This window comes from Quercus suber, unplaced genomic scaffold (assembly GCF_002906115.3).
Source record: "Quercus suber isolate HL8 unplaced genomic scaffold, Cork oak 2.0 scaffold_47, whole genome shotgun sequence".
NCBI classification, from domain to species: domain Eukaryota; kingdom Viridiplantae; phylum Streptophyta; class Magnoliopsida; order Fagales; family Fagaceae; genus Quercus; species Quercus suber.
Genome location: NW_027069512.1, coordinates 793,403 through 810,918, shown reverse-complemented (window position 1 = coordinate 810,918; position 17,516 = coordinate 793,403). Strand labels below are relative to the sequence as shown.

The 17,516-nt window shown below is 35.3% G+C and overlaps 2 protein-coding genes across 5 annotated transcripts; one reads left to right on the top strand and one right to left on the bottom strand.

The window, feature by feature from the left end:
• The first annotated feature begins 2,891 nt into the window (after positions 1–2,891).
• LOC112032139 (pentatricopeptide repeat-containing protein At5g59600-like) lies at positions 2,892–5,699 on the top strand. Its single transcript, XM_024064898.2, is given in 2 exon segments — positions 2,892–3,882; positions 3,884–5,699. Coding segments are annotated over 2 exon segments (1,644 nt in total). The 5' UTR covers positions 2,892–3,445; the 3' UTR covers positions 5,091–5,699.
• Positions 5,700–8,153: 2,454 nt separating this feature from the next.
• Positions 8,154–11,436, bottom strand: LOC112032157 (transcription factor PCL1). Of its 4 annotated transcripts, XR_010628275.1 has the most exons (3): positions 10,292–11,436; positions 9,583–9,873; positions 8,154–9,243 (listed from the first exon to the last, which is right to left on the bottom strand). XR_010628275.1 is itself a non-coding variant. In XM_024064916.2 (2 exons), exon 1 carries the CDS (start codon positions 11,241–11,243, stop codon positions 10,302–10,304), a length of 942 nt encoding a protein of 313 aa, XP_023920684.1. In that variant the 5' UTR covers positions 11,244–11,435; the 3' UTR covers positions 8,154–9,243; positions 10,292–10,301. The 4 variants fall into 4 exon arrangements, 3 of the variants coding, with proteins under 3 accessions (XP_023920684.1, XP_023920685.1, XP_065627726.1); XM_024064916.2 differs by lacking the exon at positions 9,583–9,873 and having other exon boundaries at positions 10,292–11,435; XM_024064917.2 differs by lacking the exon at positions 8,154–9,243 and having other exon boundaries at positions 9,538–9,873.
• Between the last annotated feature and the right edge of the window lie 6,080 nt (positions 11,437–17,516).

Sequence of the window (17,516 nt, the reverse complement as noted above, 5' to 3'; positions counted from 1 at the left end):
AATGGCAGTGAGTGTAATTATAAGTAATGATAATCAAGTCTTCAACTATAGAGTATAGAGGTTGGCGAGTCCAAGTTATTGTATATATAGGTATATATACAAGGATAAGTTGTAATAATGATGATGTTTGAGTTTGGAAAATATTGTTTCATAAAATTATTAAAGTGAAAATTCAAGTTCTGGAATTTTCTGGTGACTGTTTAGTGTGTTTGAAGAGGTTTTAAGCCTTGTGAATGGTTTTATGAAACATTTTAACTCTCTATACGTGCCTTTTGATAAAATATAACCCCATAGGTACATATCGAGGCTTATGTTCACTTGAAATATAACCCTATAGTAAGTTAGAGAGAAACACATGAAATTTTGTTGTTATTCTCCAGAATTACTATCTATAAAACTCAACACTTTGGTTGTATCCTGTGAACAAATTTGTAATAACCCTTTAGCAACAATAGTATGGGAGGCAAATATTGTCTAAAGAAAACGATATTGTGCCTCCAAGTTATTTATTTTCAGTTTGTCTTTTGTGTTAACCTTGTTTTTCCATTATTACTTTGTATAATATCTCCAACACAAGTGAGTCTTGCAGGACTAATAGAGCAGATGGGTAGCTTTGGAAACTCTTGTAAGGCATAGAACATCAAGATTTGTACACTATTAACTGCAATTTTTAGGGACGATAAAAATAAAAATAAAAATAAAACTATTGTATGGATATTTTGTAAACGTTAATATAAGTAATACATTGTTCTATAATCTCATTTGCCTGATGAACTATTGGTAAAATCTTAGTTTTAAAGCATTTGCATCAGCTTATGTAAATTTTTTTGGTCAATTTTAGCATTAAGACTTATTTTTTCTATTTTATACAATTACTTCTCAAAAACATCTATATTAGATTATTTATTATACACTCTATTTTACTTAAATAATTATTTTATTCTTTTTTATTATTATTTTCATTTAGTATCTCTCTCCTCTCATATCTAAAAAATAATTCTCTTGCTTCTCACCTCTGTATCATCCCAAACCCACAAACACCCGCTTCTCTCACCTCTTACCTTTCTAGCCTCTCTCCTCTCTTTCATCCTTTGTTGTTGCTCTACTTCTTCTTCACTTCTGCTTCTTCTTCACCGCCTTCTTTGCAATCAGGGTTTAATGATTCATGTAGATTTTGCATATGGATTTGATGAGTTGGGTTCTAGATTTAGGATGAGTTTGATGAATTTGCAAAGCATTTTGCTAGGATTCAAGAGGAAATAGAGTCAGGGAAGACAGTTAGGAGAAGATAAAGAATTTGATGGGAGAGGTGAGAGAAAATAAAATACAAAACTACACTAGCCATTTATATTTATATAGTTATTGTAGTAAAAAGGTAAATATATAGTATTATGGATTACTGATATGGGTAGCTTTTGAGCAAAAATGTATAAAATTAACACATTTTTCTATTATACACCCACTAATGTGAGTGCTCCTAAAAGCAAAACTGCAATTATAGAATGAACTATTCTTAGATTGAAAATTTGGTTTGAGAATTTAATAAGTTATTATTTTGGGAAAGTGATTTTATTTTTTATTTTATTTAAGGGAGTGTGATGTTCATGGGTGGTCTAAATTATTTGAATATTCATTGATGGTACTTGTAGGGATGAAGGGCCCGAATAAGGATATTGGGCCGTAGGCCGCACCCGAGGACGTCAATTAGCTCGAGGACAGATAAGTACTAGCGAAGGTAGGAAGATTATTGGGCCGAGGAAGAGATCTGGTCATAATGAACAAGTGACATTGTCTGAGGAGCAACCCCTCCTCGACCAACAGAGTGGAAGCCTAAAGTCCGACCACCCATCAAGTACTGGGCAATAGGCAACTGTGCTTGGGAGGATAAACTTTAGAAAAAGATGAGTCAGCATAGAATTGAGAAATATCTGGGAAGAAAGTTGCAACCACAATATTAAATGTTCTGCATCTAACCTCTTAGCCGCATTAATGTTAAAGTGATACATGAACTGTGACTTTCAGCTACCTCACAAAGATTTTAGGAAGGTGCTAATGGGACAAGTATCAAGGAGATTAGTAATCTAATCTATGCGTGGAGGGTTGAGATGAAAAAGGGGAAGGGAACATAAAAGGGAAGGACTCCATTACAGAGGGGAGGGGAGAAAACCATAAAAGAAATCACGGTGTAACCAAGAACTTGAATATTTGTATAAGTCTAAGAGAAATATATAAGAACATACCTACCTCAGACTCGACCAAGGAGTATTTTTCCTTTTCAAATTGTTTGTCTTGTTCATTCTAATACCAACTAGCCGATTGTGATTTACATTCTAACTCTTTGAACGTTCAATAACAAACCCACTCTCTAATAAATTTATTGTTTTGAGCTCATTAGGCCATTGTCCAAATCTGATGGGCTGTGAACCAAAACGTGTCCTTACAGTACTTTTTAAATTTTATTTTTTAATGATGCTTGTTCTTTATTTTTAGGCCAACATATTAATTGACTTTTCTTTTTATATAGACTTATTTGAAACCAGAAAAACTTTACCAATTGCAATTTTTTTTTTATTTATAAAAAGCTAATTAATTAAACTAAGGGTCCATTTGGATACAGCTGAAAACTGAAAATCACAATAGCAAATAATTTTTAAATGTATAAATAGTACTGTGGGACCTATTTTTAATGAAAAAGTTGTGAAAAAGTAAAATTTGTGGGTTCATAAACAGTGCACTGTGTGTACTGTTCACGGAAAAAGTTAAATATTGCGGCTACTATTCATGAACAGTAGCCGCAATAGTGAATGAACAGTAAAAAATTGGCCTAAAATGCGTGAAAAAATAAAATAAAATAAAAAAATAAATGCAAACTTGCGTTTCAACTGTTTTAGGCCAATCCAAATGAGCACTAACTTGAAATCCACCTTACATCAGTGGGTTTTGGTCTTATTATCCGCAACAAGGGTGAAGTGCTTGTTGCATCTTGTGACCGAGTGGAGAAGAGTTTAAACCCCTGTGCACAATGACTTTTGTAATGAGGAAAGCTTTACTTTTCTGCCAAAGTACTAGTTTTTCTAAAGTGGAAGTGGAAAGAAACTTTGCTGAACTTGTGGATTTTCTAAACTCTGACAGATTATGCTCTCTTGAGGCGGCATGGATTCTAGAAGATATTAGTTTAATTTGTGATAGTTTTGATTTTATTTATTTTACTAGTATTCCCTTACGATATAATCGTGCTGGTGCTGCAAAAGAGAAAAATGAGGCTATTATTTGATTAGAAAAATGCCCCTCTTCTCTTCCCCATTGTACAACATGATTTACATTAATAAAGTCTACTATTGTTTCAGCTCAAAAAAATAAATAAATAAAAATAAAAATAAAAACCTTGAAATCCACCTCATTGTTTTGATATGTACGTTCACAATGCTTTTAGCTCCAACCTAAAATGGTTTATGTCTCATCCCCACTTCTGCACCTGTTGCAAGGATGCAACCCCTTAAAACCCCCAATCATCTACCGTTCATTTCAGACATCACCCGATGCCTACACTAAACACATTGAGATGTACGCTCAAGATCGAGCGTTGCACTCAGGAAAAAAACTACATGCCCACCTGATCACAACCGGCTTTGCTCGTTTAACCCATTTTGCCGCCAAACTCATAGCCCTCTACACGGTTTGTGGAGAACTATCCCATGCACGTAAACTGTTCGACAAAATTCCCACAACAAATATACACCGTTGGATCGCCCTTATCGGAGCCTATGCTCGGTGCGGCTTTTACCAGGAGGCTCTGGGTGTGTTCCGTGAGATGCAAGGACAAGGGTTGAGACCAAACAAGTTTGTCATTCCCAGCATTCTCAAAGCCTGTGGTCATGTCTTAATCCGGGGAGAAAGTACATGGGTTAGTTTTGAAGTGTTCATTTGAATCTGATGCTTTTGTGAATAGTGCATTGATTGATATGTACTCGAAATGTGGCCAAGTTGAAAAGGCGTGGCGCGTATATGATGGAATGGTTGAAAAGGATTTGGTGGCATTGAATGCTATGGTTTCGGGCTATGCTCAACATGGGTTTGCCAAAGAAGCATTGGATTTGGTGAAAAAGATGCAAGCTTTAGGAGTGAAGCCTAATGTAGTGACTTGGAATAGCTTAATTGCAGGGTTTTCACAAAAGGGTGATCAAGTAATGGTATCTGAACTGTTTAGTTTGATGTATAGCAATGGGGTTGAGCCTGATGTGGTATCTTGGACTTCAGTTATATCAGGATTTGTGCAGAATTTCCGTAATGATGAAGCGTTTGCTATGTTTAGAAAGTTGTTGGATCATGGGTTCTATCCGACTTCTGCTACAGTAAGTAGTCTCTTACCTGCTTGTGCAACTGCGGCTAATGTAAAGTGCGGGAAGGAGATTCATGGGTATGCATTGGTGATTGGAGTTGAGAATGATATATTTGTAAGGAGTGCTCTTGTTGACATGTACTCAAAATGTGGATTTATAGCTGATGCAAGGAATATGTTCTATCAGATGTCTGAGAAGAACACAGTTACTTGGAATTCAATGATATTTGGGTGCGCAAATCATGGGCACTGCAATGAAGCAATTGAGCTGTTCAATCAGATGGAGAAGGAAGATGGAAAGAAGCCTGATCACCTGACTTTCACAGCAGTTCTAACTGCTTGTAGCCATGCAGGGATGGTTGAATTTGGACAGAGACTGTTCCACTTGATGCAAGAAAAATACAGGATTATGCCAAGACTTGAGCATTATGCATGCATGGTGGATCTTCTTGGTAGAGCTGGAAAACTTGCTGAAGCTTATGATATGATTAAGGGAATGCCCATTGAGCCTGATTTATTTGTATGGGGTGCATTACTAGGGGCATGCAGGAATCATGGGAATGTAGATCTTGCTGAAGTAGCAGCTGAGCATTTGTCAGAGCTTGAGCCTGACAGTGTAGGAAACAATTTGCTACTGTCAAGTTTGTATGCTGATGCTGGAAGTTGGGGGAATGTTGTAAGGTTGAAGAGAATGATGAAGAAACGAAAGTTAAGAAAATTTCCCGGGTGCAGTTGGATAGAGGCCAGCTGATACAAAAATATCACTCTAAAAGGTTGTACAACGCTTCATACAGAACAGAGAGATATTTTGTGGGATCCTTCAAGCGATCATCAGCCACATTCTTGCTTCATGCTTCTAATGTTTCTTCACCATAGCTGCCTTTTGGATCTTGTTACACTTCTGCTTTTGGGTCATCCATGGTTCGACTCCTCATTACAAGGTAGTTGAAAATTATTGCACAACCCAGAATATGACATTAGTTACCACTTTTGGAACAGGATGGGAGCTATGTTGGAAATGGACCATTTAAACTCGGAAAGAAAATGAACTGCATGCTATCAATGATATCAGGAAAGGATGTAAGATATAGCAGATAAACTTCTGTTATTTCCAATTAGATCTATAGTAGGATGTTTATTGTCCATCAGCTACTCTTGGGGACAATCAATCCTTTGCAACCAGATCAAAAATAGAAGACAGGAAGTTTGGAACGAAGATCATCCTCCGCCACCAAATTTATTCTCCTCTCTCTGCCTTTGAATTAGGGGGAGAGTAATAGGAGCCACGGTTCTAATTATTTTCAGATTGCCAATTCCATAACTCATAATTATATATAATTCTATTGTTAAATTGATCTCACACTTGAATTTGAAGAAAACATGCCCCATATTTTCTCAATCTTAATCCACCAACCAATGGCTCGGTGATAGTTAGCATAGTGAAAACATCTAACATTAGCAAGACGACATTCCACCACACACACACGATGTTAATATCCAACTATCAATAAGTTCAAAACCAAAAAAGAAAAGATACGTGTGATTGAGGTCGAGGCTTGATGTGATGGTAAGGCTCCGTTTAAGAGTTCATAAAAAAATGGAATGAAAGTAAATGATTATAAGGGAATGGAAATAAATGGAATAGAATGAAATATATTTAAGTAAGGGAAATGAATGAAATGGAATAGAATTAAGTAACCTTGATTAGATGTTTTATATTTTAAAATGAAAGAATGGAAATGAATGAAAATGAATAAAATGTAAGTAATCTTATTTGAGAGCAACATGAAGGAAATTGAATAGAATCATTTTATGATAATATTACTATTAGAGCAACCACATTAGTGGTAGCAAAACATTCGTCTATTTTACAAAAAAAAAATATATATATATATATATTTTTGCATAATCAATTTTACAAATCACTCATATCAGTCCATCTATTATACACTATATTTTATATAAATAATATTTTTATATTCTTTTTTTAATATTATTTTATCTACCCATTTCGAGTCAAAAGAATACGAGGAGTGTTTTTGCACCTAAAATATCAATCTCTCCAAAAGAATACGAGGAAAAGACTAAAATATCAATCACATCTCTCAAACTCCACGAAATAAAAGTGAGAGAGGTGACTATAACAGGCATCCAATATGGAGGAACGGATCTTGCTCAACCAATGTACTGCCTGACTGCATAACGCACATTTCTAAAGGAATGGATCCTGTTAGACCAACGACGCAAGCATCAACCCCAAAAGGATAACAAACAAAGATAATGGGACCTAACTCTAAAGCAGGCCCACTTGACAACCGAGGAAAAAAAAAAAAAAAAACACCAATAAAGAGAAGAGCAGAAAGAAAGAAAGAAAAGAAAAAGAGCAAAAACCCCACTTGGATTCCTTCAAGCATTGTGCCCGGCCATTCGTCCCTTTCAACTAGTAATATTTTATCTCTATTGCACGAGCTCCTTTGTAAGTGGCACTGGTTTCATTAACTATCGAATCACAGCATTGCACAGCAACTAAAGAGGAAGATTCAGTCACTAAAAAATCAGATTACAATCATTAAAAAAAAAAACCGTATTCTTTTTGTGAAATTAGATAACAGACCTCTATGTGGCTTTGGTTCATTTGATAGTAATATAATGATCCAAAGAAGGCACCACCAGGGAGAAGCCTAATCAAAAGGCAATCATGAAACGATGATCATTCAATGATATTGTTGTTTAGAAACCAACCAAATCTCGCACAAGTTCAATTCGAGTAAACTATCTATTAAATAACCTTCAGTTTGACTTGCCTTTTAAGCATGTACACTGAAAACTGAAAACCATCTTGATTCGCAACATGACATAAGTTGTTAAGAGTTCAGTACACAGAGAGGCCTCAAAGACTTCAGCAAACTCCATCCAGAGTAAACTTGGAGCCAGATATCTCTGGCTCTGCAAGTGAGGTGCATGTGGGTGTAACTCAACATCAACCGAAAGTCCAAAGAAAATAACATGACCTATCCGAATAATAGTAAAAGGAACCATGAATCTCAACCAAAAAAAACTTTACTACAATGTCATTCAAGACCACTTATCATACCATTTGAGAGAAGATTAAACAAATTCTGACCATCAAAAAGCTATGTTTTTAATGCCACCCAAACAAATGCTAGTAACTCACAATGAAGTTAAAAAGTCTTTTCAACCAGAAGTCATTTTGGTTTATCAAAAAAACCAGAAGTCATTTTCACTTATGCCTTTCTTCGATTCTGCACTTCTTCTAACACAACCGCATCTAGAGAAAATTTCTTCATCCTTGCAGGAGTTGGTTATTCTAATATTTAGCCCTAAGGATTCTCTAGTCTTTGCCAAAGCCTTGATACTGCAGCAAAAGTTATACATCTGCAAGTGCAAAGAGGAGGTTCTAAAGCCACTAGAGCTTCTCTTCGTGTTTTAAATAGTTCAACTCTTCCATGTATCCCATACATGACGTGAGATGAATTTTTGATATAAATAATAGACCATGCTCTATGTAGAAATGGCCAAATGGGTGGCAACAAAAAGCACAAAGGTGGGCAATCACAGGACATGCTTCAAAGCTTTCTTTTCTTGAGAAGGAGGACATGCTTCAAAGTTAGGTAGATAAAATGCTCTTCCATTTTCATATTCAAGAGAACATATTCTATTCCCAAATCATCCTCTTACTAATCCGTTGGTCATTCTCCTTTTCCCAAACTAAATCCATCTCATAAAATTCGATTCAGCCAAAAACGTTCAAGAAAGATAATTCAATACCACAGCCATATATTTGAAAGACACATGAACGATAAAATTAAATTAAATAAAAAATAAAATAAAATAAAATGCTTTTCCATATATTTGAAAGGCACATCAACAGACATAAATTACTCCCTATTTGGTAGTGGAAATCAGGCATTGAGGTCCTCGCCGGGGAGCTAGTCCTTGAAGGAGATGTTGGCATGGTGTCAGCACCATCGCTGAGGGCGGAAAAGCTTGGAGATGAAGGCAATGAACTTGATGTTGCAGTCTATGGCAAGGATCTTTGTCTTGCTGACAATGTAGTAGAGCTGGTTGTCAGGCGGATAAGGGTGGATCAGACCTGGACATTCTCTCTTTGCCTTTGATTGCCACCTTCCTCAGCTTGGACCTTCCCTCATACTCAATTGCTCATTCATCCCTCAAAGCGTTCCCACCATCTTCCTTGCCAACACCAGCGCCTTAGGCACTACTGATGCTTCATTTTCAGGCCAAACAGCTTGGTGAGTCCATGTCATGCTATGCAAGCGCGAGAGATCGCAATGCCAATACTTTGTGTGTGTGGCATTCTTTTGACATTTAGATTTTTTTTATTTGCCATGTCTTACATCCAACTAAAAATGGGAGATAATGAAGGGGTTCTTAATGGGAAAGGAGCCAAACCAAAACGTCAGAAATAGCATAAAAATTACAGAGGGAGAAACAGAAACGATGTTATGGTGATTAGAATAATGTGAATAATAAATATAATTCAATACAATAATTGCACTTCTAATTCACTGTGAACTTTCAAGAAGAAGTACAAAGTTGTTCAAATACTCTATGAAAAAAGAAACAATTACAAAACGGTGACTGAATTTTGATAAAGTTCGTATTCAAAACATTGTAAACACTCCAATAGTTCTGCAACAGAACTTTCCAACAGCTGCATCAGAGTCACTGCAGCTAATACTAATAAAATATATAAGCCAAACATCATGCATTGTCAAGACCCATGAAGTTGCAAACAAACGGCCCTAAAGTAGCTTCTGCAGAACTTATAAATTGCACTTCACAAAACGAAAAGCATAACAGAGCAGATGATATCACCATCTCAAGTAAGGGACTTCTTGAGTTTAAACATCAAAATCAATCTGCATAGCGAATTATTAGATCCACATTATTCTGACGAGCATTTGGAAATATATATATATATATATCTAATATCTTAAGAGATTACAAATGTAAACGCAAATTAAGAATTAAAACCAACTCTCTCTCTCTCTCTCTCTCTCATGAGTAAGGAGGCAAAAAGGTGACATTGAACCCAACAATGAAGGACAATTGACCCAGTTTTGCTAAGTTTTTTTTTTTTGTCTTTCTTTTTTATTATTATTTTACTTTTGCTTTTCAGCTGAAGAAGAAGAATTAATACATCCAATCAATACTTGAGAAAAACACTTTATCAATAAAAGAATAGGTTAAGAGTGTACTTGATGACTTGGTGTCAACTAGGGACTAAAATTAGTACCCCATGAATCTCCTGCTGCTACCAGGAAACTAAAAAATGGCTATGTATTATATACTGAGGCGAAAGTTCAAAACTTAGCCTGGTTGGAACAAAATTCCAGATCATATAGGAAGAGAGTATGCAGTATGGGATTCAAATTGTCTGCATATAAATTCCTAAGAACACCTCCACGTCTGTGAGGTTCAAGATTATCAATGAAGCAACCTCGGGTTGCAAGACTTTTAGCTTTGACCCACTTGATGAACATCTGGATCTACACAAAAACATACCATAAATCATCTGACAATAACTTAAAAACCACATTACATACAGGCCTAAAACTTAGCCATAGTTCCTTAAGCATTATTATATATTACGTTTCCCAATTAAATTCAATCACATAGCTTATTTTCTAGCTCGACTGACACCTCCTCCTTTTATAAGTTCTCGGTTGTAAGTTGTAACTCTCCAACTAAAATACCAAAAAAGCTACCTACATAAATGCAGTGTGGGCTAGAGAGACATATTTATTGGAATTACAATATGGGGGAAATAATAGTAAAAAACTGATCATTGCTAAACAAATTAAGACAAGACAGTTAAGACAGTTTTTAAGCAATAAAAGTAAAACACAAATAGTACAGAGAGAAAAAGATCTTTTTTTTTTTTTGGTTGGGCTTCGACAACCTCACCTCTGTTAATTCAATTCTCATTAGGCGCAACAGGATATTGATAATTACTATTCCCAGACTGTTGCTGTTGCTGCTGGAACATATTGTACTGATGATGATGATGATGATGACCCATGGGTGGCATACCCATGTGGCCGAGCATTTGAGGCATCATGGTGGGCATGTGGTAATTAGGCAGGTGAGGAGTAGTGGAAGCGAAGAGATGATCGGAGGTGGAAGTGGAGGTCGACGACGGCCCATCGGAAAACAACCCACCTCCTCCTCCTCCTCCTCCTCCGCCGCCGCCGCCGCCTTGCTGTCGCTTGAGGTACAGGCGATACTTCTGGAGATGACTGGCGACGTTCTCGCGAGTCAAGCCTTCCACGTTCATCAGCTGCATGATTGTTTTCGGAACCGCGTTTTTGATCCCCAGGTGGCCCACCACGTCCACGAATCGCTTGTGTAGCTGTGGGGTCCAAACCAAACGCGGCCGTTTCACCGCCCTCGCCGCCGCCGACGACTCGTCGTTCTCGTTGTTACGGAGTGCCGAATCGACTTCTTCTACCTCTATCTCCACACAACCCTCGTCGTCTTTTCTCGATCTTTTCGGATCCGACCCGGACCCGTCTCGATCGGTAGTCTCGTTCTCGTCCGCCTCCACGACCATCGGGTCCTGGTCCGGGTCAGGATCCGGATCCGTCGTTTCGAACAGCGACCCCTTCGCCGTCGAGTGGTTGACCCCACGGAGAGTCGAGAACGTTGTTTGCGACGCGCGGTTGACTTCCACGGCGGTCCTGTAGGGTTCCGGCGAAATACTGAACGCCGAAGCCAGCTCCGGCGATATCAACAGCTGCGATAACGGCGTCAAATCGTCGACGCTCGGTAGCCCAACCTCCCACTCCGTCACTCTGTCCTCATCGCCGCCGCCATTTTCGCCGCCGAAGAATTCGTACTCGCTCATCTTCATCAACATCAAATCATATCCGAATACTCTCTGAATTTGTGAATTCGATATTTGGATCCAAAAGAAAAGAAAGAGAAATGAAAAGAAAGAGAGATATTTTCGTGAGATTCAGAGCTTTGTTTGGTTTATATTTCTTGTTTGGGGGAAAATTAAAAAAAAAAAACAAAAAAAAAAGAAAAAAAGAAAAGAAAGAACAAACTTTTTTTTTTTTTTTTGAAATGAGAAAAGAAAGAACAAACTTAAAAAGTGCAATATCTGATTCCAGATCGGTCTTTCTTTAGTTGCCCACGTGGACGACTTAGCCTGGTATTTTAGATCCTCTAAATATCTAAACCTCGCTCTTTTTTCTCATCCCCACTCTCTCACTTCATCATTCCAATGCTACTCGCTTTAATTTGACTACACGTGGACGATTCCGGCCATTTTGAGCTCAACGCGCGAAGATAGTGAGTGTGGTGGATATGAGTTGTGAGATTACGAAAATAGACATTGGGAGAAACGGTGTGTGATTTGCTGAGAGTGGCCACGTGAGCAAAGTGCGTGCGCTTTTTATGGCTTTTTGGTAAGTTGGCAATAAAATAATGCTTGGAACCGACTTTCTATTTTGCACTTTACAAAATTGCATTGCCGACCAATGAGGAAAGGGAGTGTTGGTGGACAGCTGGAGAGAGATAAATAAACGTGGCCCTTTTATGACGGGTCGGTACTTAGTTTGTGTTACGTCGACTTTTATTGTAAGTAAATCAATCGCCGTTGAATTGTGGTGATGGGAATTTTGACCATTTTCCTAGAGTATGATGGATCATACGAGGACGGAAATAGAGGAACACAATTTGACGAATGAGTGGAAGAAAAAAAAAAGTGTGGGTTGTGTTCACCAAACATTTGACAGTTTACCACGTAATTGACAATTTCCCTAGGCCGATCCAAAAATACCGAAGGGTAAAAGAAAAAGGAAAAATTTTCGTAGGAGCGATCCACACGTCAGTGAGAGAATTGTCCTAGGCCGATCCAGAAGAACCGGAGAGTAAAAGAAAAAGGAAAATTTTTCATAGGAGTGATCCACATGTCAGTAAGAGAGATGTTGTACAAAACGGGTGCAAGAGATACTTTCTCAAGAAAAAAGACAACGAATTTGTTCTGTATATTTGTCTTGAGAAAAAATGTAGCTAGAGATACCACAAAATCTCACTCACATTTTCACAACAATTTAGCTTATTTAGAAATTATTTTATCTTAATTTTTTGTTTCGATTTATGATAGGATTATATTTTAGCTTGTTATGAAAATGTTGTGGGCTTTTGTTTGTAGCTTAGAATAATTTGTTTGTCTTATTGTAAATTGTAACTCATTTAAAAGATGGATTTAAATTTTGTAGAATTTTTAGAATTATATTATAGAATTTCTAAATTTTATTAATTCATTTTAAAATAAGTGAATTTTATGACATTATCAACAAGTTAAACAAATATAAAAAATTATGTTATGGAATTTCTTCAACCATACAATGGGCTTTTTCTCTTTTCTTCTGTTGCTATAAACATGGATGTAAATGTTGAACTCTCATGCAAATACTATCAAGTGAATGTTAGCTTACAACAAGTCAGTATATGTATTCTCAAAACAATATATATATATATAAATATGTGTGTGTGTTTTGTGGTGAGGGGGGGGAGGGGGGTACAAGATTTTCGGCCTCAATACTCATAACTTTATTGCTTTATTTCCAAGGGTGCACAAATCTGTGAAGCTTAGGACTCAAATATAATTGGCTTCGCTAGAATAATTCTTTCAAAGGGATTCTTTACTGAGAGCAACCGTATCAGTATATCTAAAAAGATTTCGTCTATTTTACCAAAAAAAAAAAAAAAAACTTACTTTTTATATTGTACACAATTATTTTTACAAAACACCCACATTAATTTATTTATTATATACACTTTTTTATTAAAATAATATTTTTCCTCACTTTTTCTATTATTTCCCACCTACCCCCACCTAACACTTACTTCTTTTTTCTCTGAGAGTTTGAATACACTCCCTTCTTCTTCCTCTTGTCCTTATCTCTATCTCCGCCTCTCTTTCTTCTTCTGCTTCTTTTCTGTTTATTTTTTTAAGAATCTTTTTCTTTCCTCTTCTTCTTTTACAATTTGGGTTTTATACTTTTTTATAGATGATGATTTTGGGTTGGGTTTGATTAAGGCAGTGATTTTGGGCGGCGAAAGCAAAATTTCGGTTTAGGTTTTTCTTTCCTCTTCTTCAGCATCTTCTTCTTTTTTAAATTTCTGTTTTGATTATTTATATGAATTTGTATATGGGTTTGATGAATTTGCATCTAGATTTAGAACGATTTTGATGATTTTGTGGTGTGTCCGTATTGTTGTGGTCGTGGTTGGTGGTACTGGGGTGCAGTGGTGGTGGTTAGCGGTGTTGTGTTGTTGTGATGGTCGGCTTCTTCTTCTTCTTGGCATTGAAGAGTGTGTGAGAGAGAGTCTGACATGGCAAGAGAGAGGAGAGAGGAAAAAATATAAAATAATAAATAAAAGAGCTACAATAACCATGTATATATGCACAATTACTGTAGCATTTGTGCATAAATACACAATTTTACACCAACTAATGTGAGTTTTTTTTTTGCTCAAAATGTGTAAAATAAGCAATTTTTTTTTTCTATTTTGCAAGATTTTACACATACTGATGCTCTAATTTTTCATTTCTCCTTTTCTGTCTCTTAGCCCTCTTCTCCTCTTACTCTGTTTTGTGTTTTGAGTTGGCCAATAAGGCTACCTCCTTTTATACTTGGAATTAAAGGAGTATTTTTCCCATTTTTACCTTCTTCCTTTTTACTTCTTGGACTCCGTTTTCAGTGAGCAGTCCACTGATTTGTCTCAATTGTTGCAAGTTATTTTTTCCCCTATTTTTGAGTAATTAGTATTGTGAAAGTGCTTTGTGCTTTGTCCTTTGTGCCTTGAGAGTTATCGATAAATTTTAAAAGAATGAATTATATGGCAATGTTTGTCATCGGAATTAGTTAGTCTTATTAGTGAATTAGTTATTTGTATTAGATGTAATCAGTATTAGTTTAACACTTGGCAAGAAATTAATGGTTGTTAATTGTAGGACATGTTGTAAAAGTACTCTTGTACTCTCATTTTTGTAATCAATTTTTGAGAATTAGTAATTTTAAGCCTTTGTGTGATTTTCATTGGAACTTTAGTATTCTTACAGAGGTACCTAACCACCTATTAAATGTTCTAATCAACTCTCATTGCTAAACAAGTCCAAAACAGTTGAGTCTACACACATTCCCTACACCAATTATTTATTAAAAATATAATGTAAAAAGTGTTAATTGTTCAACTAGAAATTCAAGGACAAGATGTCCCCATATGTATGAGATAATTATTTTATGAACAGATATAACGTGTTGTCTCTTTAGCAAAGGATTTGGTGTGGGCCTTGAGGAATGTGGTACTTTTTAATAAGGATGTCCTTTTTCCCAAGCATACAATCTGAGTATATAATATGATTTGAACACCTATTAATGAAATTTCGTCTGTTGGGATTCAGGTTGGAGTTTCACCAGCCTCATGAAAATGCTCTGAAGAATTTTTTTTCACATCAGATAAATTATAGAGATCCTCTTAAACTAGGTATTTCCTATAATATCATGGCTTTTGTTGGTATCAGTATTCATATTTCGTTTTTGTTTTTTTTTTTTTTTTTTTTTCATAAGCCTTTGGTCATGTTTGTGTCATGCTACATTAGCGGCTACTTTCTCAGTCTACAAGTAATTAAGCAGAGCAGCAGCTCTTTTGTTTCATGAGTTGTCATGAAACATTTGCTATCTGTCTAATGATATTAATGTATCTATTAAGTTCATTACCATTTAATAGATGAATCTATTAAGATTCTGTGCATACACGGACACTTGGAATATTAGGGCGACGAGTTTCTAAGCTTTCTACTACATCTTAAACTTTATGCAATTTTTATCCTAGGTTTTTTAAATTAAAAAAATCATAACGAGGCTTTTGGTTTCATGTAGAGATCTTGCTCCAAAATATGCAGAGGAAGGTAAATTACAACTAGGCATTAATGTCTTACAATTGTTTAGGAAACATCCTCAGCTAGGCAGTAGGAGTCGTATATTTGAGATAGGTAATGACCTTTAATTTTTATTAAGTTGGTTTTGAGTACAACTTTCTGTAATTACTTCTTATAGTGATTTTTTTTATTTAGCCTGATTTTCAGTTGTTTTGGTTTAGATTGATTTTCAGGTAGCTTACTGTAAGCAAGTCACTGGAGAGTAATCAATATAAGTTTGATCGAGAGAAGTTATATCTCTCTCTCAAAAAAAAAGAAATTTTTTTTCATTTTTTTGTGGATTTTTTTTTTCTTGCATCTCTACTTTAGGCTGATGATTTTTTTTTTTTTTTAAACTTTACTTTGATTTGATGTGATTAAGATGTGTTTTTAAGTTTTTTTCTTTCTTCTTCTCTTTGATTTCATGGATGGTTCTTGTTGCGTTATATATAAAGATAGTATATAAGAATATAATGTTATTTTATTACATAACATGACTTTGATAACTTGGTATTTATTACAATATTCTTTAATATTATTTTTTATAAATTTCTTATTATTCTCTCTCACATTCTCTCTTAAAAAGTGGTTCTTCTTCTCTCTCTCTTCATTTTTTATTATTTTTTGCAACTTTACTTTATATTGATGAATTGTTGTGATTTTTTAAAACTCTATTTTGGGTGGTTCATACATTTTGGTGTTGTATTTTTTAGTTTCACATTACGTGTAGTATCTCTCTCTCTCTCTCTCTCTCTCTCTCTCTCTCTCTCTCACACACACACACACACACACACACACACACACACACACACACACACACACACACACACAGAGTTTTGGTTGGTTTGATTTTGTTTGATTTAATGCTTGATTATTTTGGAAGTATGAATTTAAGTTTATATCAAAATACAATCTTGGCTATGCTAATAATAGATCGACATTCGGTCCATTTTAGTTTATCTTAGTCCATGTCATCAATTCGGTTCAATTCAGTCCACTTTGGTCAATTTTTGGTCCAATTCAATCTATTTCGATTCACTTCAGTTCAATCAGGTCCATTCAGTCTACTTCGATTAATTTAGTTCAATTCGATCCATTTCAGTCCATTTGTTCTACCTCGATCCAATTTGTCTCATTTCCACTTTGCTCTATTCAGTCCAATTTGGTCCATATGATCCACTTAGGTCTATTCGGTTCACTTCAGTCTATTCGGTCCAAATTGATCCACTACGGTTTATTCGGTCCATTTAGTCATTTCAAATCACTTCAGTCCAATTTGGTGTACCTACTAAAAATGGGAAAATATAAGTCTGAGTTGAGAGTACTACTAATTATTTGAGTTATATCAATTGTAATTGTTATAATAGTATTATAAGCTTTGGTGATCATAATAATCTCTTTAAGAGAATGAGAATTTGAATAATAACTTTCAAACTTAAAATTTTTAATTGTACCCAAAGAAATTAGTGGAAAAGAATGAAACATTTTACCACGTGGTAAGAGATAATATATACAATAGCATGTGAATATATATTTACTACGTATTTAGGATGTGAATACACACATGTATAACATGAGTATTTACAACGTAAAAATAAAAGAGGGGGGAATAGTAGTGCCAAAAGGAGGGAATATGTTAGCTTGATTAGTGCCTATTGGTTCGATGAAATTAAACTATAGGCACAAACCTCTAAAAGATGCCATTCTAAGGAAGAAAATGATTCAAAACAACTATGCATGAATGTAAAGATAGATAGTTTAAAAGCTCACCTAAAGGAAAAAGGCGCAAATTATTTTGATAAAAAAGGGTTGTTTGGAAAACAACATTTGCCTATTTTTTTAGTATAAGACTTTAAAAAAATTTCTTTTAGGGTTTATATATATATATATATTGATAAAAGATGTGAAGAAAAGTATTGGTTTTGAAGTAAAGAGATTGGAAAAACACGTTTCTTCATTTTTTTTAAATGGAAGGGTTTGAGATAAGGTTTAAAAATCATTTATTTAAAAAAGGATTTCTATGGTTTTAGGAAATTATGAGATAAAAATATGATTTTGGAAAATCATGGGATCAAAATGTAATTTCAATAAAGTTTTGGAGTCAAAATATAATTTTGAACAAAGTTTTTGGGTCAAAATATGATTTTGAAAAGGTTTTGGGGTCAAAATACAACTTTGGAAAAGTTTTAAGGTCAA

Coding starts and splice junctions, on each gene's coding strand:
- LOC112032157 (XM_024064917.2), bottom strand. CDS start 11,243: ATGTTGATGAAGATGAGCGAGTACGAATTCTTCGGCGGCGAAAATGGC.